Source organism: Tasmannia lanceolata, unplaced genomic scaffold (genome assembly GCF_043159265.1).
Source record: "Tasmannia lanceolata isolate RefF3 unplaced genomic scaffold, GAP_Taslan_0.1 ptg000016l, whole genome shotgun sequence".
NCBI classification, from domain to species: domain Eukaryota; kingdom Viridiplantae; phylum Streptophyta; class Magnoliopsida; order Canellales; family Winteraceae; genus Tasmannia; species Tasmannia lanceolata.
In genome coordinates this window covers 12,320,585-12,327,083 of record NW_027518693.1, presented here as the reverse complement: position 1 = coordinate 12,327,083, position 6,499 = coordinate 12,320,585, and the positions used below count along the sequence as shown (strand labels likewise).

The 6,499-nt window shown below is 34.6% G+C and overlaps 1 protein-coding gene across 3 annotated transcripts; it reads left to right on the top strand.

Moving 5' to 3' along the window:
* The first annotated feature begins 351 nt into the window (after nucleotides 1–351).
* On the top strand, nucleotides 352–5,417 carry LOC143848261 (uncharacterized). 3 transcript variants are annotated; one of them, XM_077357158.1, is made up of 11 exons: nucleotides 352–549; nucleotides 645–711; nucleotides 1,255–1,359; nucleotides 1,451–1,567; nucleotides 2,055–2,498; nucleotides 2,589–2,959; nucleotides 3,068–3,167; nucleotides 3,736–3,795; nucleotides 4,150–4,233; nucleotides 4,312–4,428; nucleotides 4,927–5,417. In XM_077357158.1, exons 2-11 carry the CDS (start codon nucleotides 652–654, stop codon nucleotides 5,224–5,226), a joined length of 1,758 nt encoding a protein of 585 aa, XP_077213273.1. In that variant the 5' UTR covers nucleotides 352–549; nucleotides 645–651; the 3' UTR covers nucleotides 5,227–5,417. The 3 variants fall into 3 exon arrangements, with proteins under 3 accessions (XP_077213273.1, XP_077213274.1, XP_077213272.1); XM_077357159.1 differs by lacking the exons at nucleotides 352–549; nucleotides 645–711 and adding an exon at nucleotides 828–859 and having other exon boundaries at nucleotides 4,943–5,216; XM_077357157.1 differs by lacking the exons at nucleotides 352–549; nucleotides 645–711 and adding an exon at nucleotides 829–859.
* The last annotated feature ends 1,082 nt before the right edge of the window (nucleotides 5,418–6,499 follow it).

Here is a 6,499-nt window from a genome sequence, read left to right as displayed (position 1 = left end):
TTCACGGACAGTAATATTTCCAAAAATAAAGAGCATTTCCCATGTTTTCAAAAATAGCTACACTACCATTCTTGTTATTTCATCCATTCACCAGGGTATTTTCGGTACATTTTTTCCCTTTTCTTTTCCCCCCCTTAGAAATTAAAAAAGAAAAGAAAAAAAAAACAAAGAGATTGTAACTGAAAAAGGGTTCGCATGTTTCTTAAGTGATGATGGTGGAGACATGGAGGCGTACGATGCTAAAATGCGCCGAGTGCGCATGTCTTTTATGAAAAAAGCAGCCGTTGTTTTCAGGACAGAGCCACTGTTCTCTGTCTCTCCTACAAAAAGCCTCACTCTCTGTCTCTCTCTATGTATTTCTCTTTACTCCACTTATCTTCTTCTTCTCTCTCTTTCTCTGTTTCTTCTCTTTTATTAATGACTTTCAGCTTGGATTTTGGTCGTCTTCTTCTGTTATTTTTGTTGTTTTTTTCACTCCAATCGAGGTCTGGATTTTTTTGGGCTTCATTCAATTTTCCCGCGTTAAAAAGGAATTAGCCTTTTATCAAGGTCTGATCTTTTGTTTTTATTATTTTTTTTCAGTTGGGTTTCATTTTTATTCTTTTATTATTATTGGGTTTTTGAGTTATTGTTATGACTAACAGGTTAGAGATGAATACCAGAGTACGGACGACCCTTCAGATCATGAAAACTCCCATGAAACATGATAAAGTATGCGCCTTTACTTGAAATCTGAGATGGGTTTTTTCATTTTCATTAGGAAAATGGATTGTTTTGTTGGTCTCTAATGAAAATCTTTAATGTGGTTTTGTTTTTTCTTGGAATTCAGATCATGAGAACTCCCATGAAACATGATAAAGTTTGCGCCTTTGATTGAAATCTGAGATGGGTTTTTCATTTTCATTAGGAAAATGGATTGTTTTGTTGGTCTCTGTTGAAAATCTTAAATGTGATTTTGTTTTTTTCTTGGAAAAGTTTTCATTTTTACTTGCAGATTGAAAAAGTAGGCATTTTTTTATCAAAATCCAGAATTCCGGATTTTGGCATTTTTGATATTTTCTTTAAATTAGAGATGAAAATGGATTCTTTTCTTCTTCTCTGATGAAAATGTTAAATGGGATTTTTATTTTTATTTCTTGGAAGAGTGTTATTTTTTTACTTGCAGATTGAAAAAGTAGGCATTTTTTGGTTTTGGTATTTTTCATGTTTTTCTTTAAATTAGAGAGTGATTTTCCATTTTCTTGGATTGTGAAGGCTAAGGAGAAGTTAGAGATGCAGGGGAGTAGATTAATGGATGCAGAGAAGGCTACAAATCGACGCCATTCGAGCAAAGAGAGGAAAATGGCCTTGCAACAAGATGTAAAAAAAAAATCTCCACAAGATTTTATTTTTTCTCGATTTTTTTCCTTCTGTTTCTTTTCAATTTGATTTTTTAAATGTAATTCTACAGGTTGATAAATTGAGAAAGAAGCTTAGACAAGAAGAGAACGTTCACCGAGCCTTGGAACGCGCTTTTACAAGGCCTTTGGGAGCTCTGCCTCGGCTTCCTCCATATCTTCCCCCATATGTAAGAATATTTAGCTTTTTTTTTGTCTCTCTTTTTTTTTTGTTCTATTCTTCAATTGAAAAAAAACCTGAGATTCTGTTTAAAAGAAAAGAAGTGGAAACAGAAGAAAATTAATACTAATAGAATGTAGTATAAATTGCAAATGACATTATTCAAAATCATTGACAGAAAGTAAGGTAGAGATCAGTCTTTCTGTTGCTTCATTTATGTTAAAAAGATCTAATTTTTCAGCATTATAAGTTGGATCTTTTAAAAAGAAAAAGTGAAAGCAGAAGCAAACTAATACTACTATGTATAAATAGTAAATGAAGAATTGCGAATGGCATTAATCGAAATCGTTGACAGAAAGTAAGGAAGAGATCAGTCTATCGTTGCTTGATTTAGTTTAAAAGGACTCAAATTTGCGATTTCTAAATTGGGTCTTGTCTATGGAGTTTTGTTTCTTTTAATGGAAACTACTTGACACAAATCGATGTTTCTCTTGCAGACATTAGAGCTCCTCGCAGAGGTAGCTGTTCTCGAAGAGGAGGTGGTTAGGCTTGAAGAACAGGTTGTGAATTTTAGACAAAGCCTTTATCAAGAAGCTGTCTACATTTCCTCCTCAAAGAAAAACATTGAAAGTGCTATTGATTTCGAGTGTCAAAATCTAGTCCGAGGCAAGTTTTCATCCCAAACTTTAAAAGCAGACCTTGATTCTAATCCAAATGGGCATTTCTCCAATCGGCCAACGAATAAGAAACAACCATTGAAGAAACTCCAATCCTGTTCATCTTTTTCTCAAGATGGGCGTGGAAAAGAGAATCAATCTTATGCTAACAAGAACAACAAGCAATTGTCGCCATATAAAGCCACGAGAAACAAAGTCTCTGCAAAGAAGCCGTCTGTCGAACCCAGATACATGGAAAAAAGTTCAGATCCTTCGAAATTACCGGTAAATGTGTTATTAATTTTATGAGGAATAGTGAGTATTAGGGTCAGGTTTATTCTATTTCCGTGATTTTGAGCATAGTTTTTTTAATAGAAAGAATGCAGACTAGTAGACCAAGAAGTAGCAGAAGAGTGTTCTCCTGGTATGCCCAATGAAACAGTATCAGAAGGAGAAAGTAGTGGTCCAAACAAAACCTCTGAGGATATATTAAAGTGCTTGTTGAGCATTTTCTTAAGGATAAGCATGCCTAAAGCCATGGGATTGGAGTCGGATATGTTACCATCTATTTCAGGGTCTACTTCTTCTGAATCCTCCGAAGAAACAGAATTCCGAGATCCTTATGGTATCTGTTCTGAATTCAGAAGAAGGGATATCGGTCCATATAAGCATTTACGTGTGGTTGAATCAAGCTTGATGGATTCAAACCGGGTTAATAGTTCTCTGTTTCTGATGCAGAGACTGAAGTGAGTTTTTTTTTTTTTAATATTTAATTCTGTCCATGGTCTTTCTTATGTTGCTTGATGTAAATTTCTATTACTGATAAGAGTTCTGTTTCTTGCTTTTGAAATTAGGCTTCTCCTTGGAAAGCTTGCCTCGGTGGACTTACGGGGGCTTACCCATCAGCAAAAGCTTGCATTCTGGATCAACATCTATAATTCCTGCATGATGAATGTATGATGCCTAATGAGACCTCTTAATGAAATAAAATGAATCAAATGGAGATGAAAGATGAAATTTTTTTTGCATCTTCATTCATCTGTTGTTTAAAAATTTATTAAATGATCATAGGTTTTGGATATATGTTGCAAAAGTAGTTGCAATACCCACATCGAACACCCATGGGTATTAATGTAGAAGTCTGAAAAATTCCTCGTTATCCTGTTGTTGATCTTGAAATGAAAGAATATTTAGTGAAATTCATATCCCATGCCATGAAAGAGGATTCCTGTTGAACACTTCGAAGATTTTACAATCCTCACTATTTGCGCTTTTGAGAGCTTCTTGCTGTCTGGTCTGCGTCTCTAATTGACATTCTTGCTGTCGTATACTGTGGATATCAATTATTTCCTTTTATATAGTTAATTCATATTATTTTTTGCCTCTTAAAAAAGATATACTCATTATGTAAATGTTGTGTCCTGGAGATTCTGAGTGATGCTGCACTTCAACGAAATTACCTTGACTATCTAGGAAAATCATACAGAAAAATGTAATTAATCATGTTTTTATGTTGTTTCAGGCATATCTAGAGCATGGGATGCCCAACACTCCTCATGTGGTCGTTGCACTGATGCAGAAGGTAGTATGATCTTTCTAACTTAGGGGTGCAATGTGATTAGATGTATCAATTGGATAAATTTAATGAAAAAAAGCTCAATATTTAATCAAATCATAATTCTTACTATATTTTGATTTTTCCAAGTTGAGAACCAGTACTTATATAGGGGGCAATGTGATTAGATGCATCAATTTGATGAATTTAATGGAAAAAGCTCAGTATTTAATCAAATAATAATTCTTACTATACTTTTGAGTTTTTCCAAGTTGAGAACCAGTATTTATATGGGGGGCAATGTGATTAGATGTATCAATTGGTTGAATTTAATGGGAAAAAAAAGGCTCAGCCTTTAATCAAATCATAATGGTGTCGCAGGCAATGATAAATGTAGGCGGGCACCTGCTGAATGCAATGACAATTGAGCATTTCATCTTGAGATTGCCTTATCACTCGAAATACGTAAGTGGTGTTCTCCAAGTTTTTTTGTGGCACAAGTTTTAATCGTTAACTGAATAGGAATTTTTTATTTCCCGCCAGATCTGCTCGAAAGGTGCAAAAAATGAAGAGATGACAATGCGGAGCGTCTTTGGGTTGGATTGGCCTGAGCCCTTGGTTACATTTGCACTTTCGTGTGGGAGTTGGTCCTCTCCTGCTGTAAGTTATTTTTAAGTTTATACTATATTGGATCATTTGACTATTAGAGAGTTCTTTATGATTTTCTTCAATCTTGTTTCTCTCAGTACCATTAATGTTATGGAATGTTAGTACTGTATTGGGTAGCAAAGTATTCCAATTGCCACGAAGATGTCTTATTTTCAATTTTTAATTTTGTGACAATACTATTATCTGATACTGATTTAAAGTAAACAAAAAGATTAAAGAATCCCCAACACTGTACATCAGGGCTTGCCTACATGCAGACAAAAGAGCATTTGCCGTTATGTACCCAAGTGATGGGGCTTATTATTATTATTTTTGTTATTCTTCTTTTTTACCACTTGTTATGTTGTAACTCCATACCTAATAATCAGGTTTTAAGCTTTATTTTACAGTATTTAAGCCGTTTTTCGAGGATATATCCATCTGGGCCTTTACCGCTGCTTTGGTTAACTATGTTTATGTTACTGATATGAATTTTTTTTCCTATTAAAGTTGCGAATATACACAGCATCTCAGGTCGAAAATGAATTGCAAACAGCAAAAAGGGACTACTTACAAGCGGCAGTTGGAATCTCCACGACAAAATTGGCAATCCCCAAGCTGTTGGATTGGTATCTACTTGATTTTGCGAAGGACATAGATTCTTTACTGGATTGGATTTGCTTGCAACTGCCAGGTGAACAAAGGAAAGAAGCAGTTAGGTGCCTTGAAAGAGGGAGACAAGAGTCATTTTCGCAACTTATACAAGTAATTCCATATGAGTTCAGTTTCAGGTACCTTTTAGCCCCATAGAAGCTTCTCTTCTTCATCAAATCTAGCGTCTACAGTTTAAGGGCTGGGTCGATGGGTCTGTACACAGCTATAAGCGAATGTAGGGCGAAATATATATTTAATTGATTTGTATGTAATTATGTGAGGAATGATGTTTCTAAGTCTGCCATGAAGGGGTTTTACATAAGAAAAGGTTTCTTTATTGAGTCATATATACTTTTCTTCACATATTTGGTTGGAATTTCAATGGATCCTTTCTGTTAAAACACTTCAAATAATGTTATAGTTAGAGATTTTGAATTGTTATAATTTTGATTCATCTAAATACATTTGGATTTGGAAATCAATTCCATTTTGACTTTTTATTGGATCTACCCAAAAAAATGTATTTACAAAAATTCATGTTAGCTTCCCTATATGATACTCAAGGTCTGGTATTTACTTATTAGTGAGTATTTAGTGAAAGCAACTTAGAAGAGACAGCTATGGGTCATAGCTATAATGGCTCATACAAATGAAATAAAATTAAAATAATCTTTTTTTTCCAAATAAGAACTAATTTTGCTAGTAATAAGTCTCACTTGTATAAACTGTCTACTGTTTATGGTTGTCATTTTTCAAGTGAAAATATTTCAAGATTCTTTGTTGTTAAGTATAACTAACTTTTTAAATTCTTTGTTATTATTTTATCCAGATGCTTAGTAACTGCTCTATTATGACAACCTCTTAAACATTCCTGGCCTACACCCAAATCCATCACCCTGTGGAACCATATCTTCCAACAGCTTTTTTCTGAATAGCAACTTTCAACAACTAATGTGCACTTCCATGGAAATCTTGATCTGTAATATGTTTGTTTTTAGCTTATCATGCATCTGAAAACTACATTTATTCGTCCAACTTGCAACAGAGAAATGTATTCTTGCGACGAATTTTCAACAACTTATTTTTTGAATGGCAACTTTCAACAGCTAATGCCCACTTCCATGGAAATCTTGGTCTGTAATATGCTTGTTTTCTGCTTATTATGCATCTGAAAACTACATTTATCCGTCCAACTCGCAACAGAGAAATGTATTATTGCGACCCAGTTGCTTATCTGGCGCCCCTAAGACAACTAGGTGCAGGACCAGTCTTTTTAGCCATCAAACTCCATCTCATATACTTATGGGTTATGACAGAGAGCCCCCATGTGACCCATTATCCTCTGTAACATTGCATTGTTCCCTCGTTGTGCTTGACAACCTTCAACGCGTCAGTATAGGACCACGGTCCCTTCTTCCACTCTTATGTT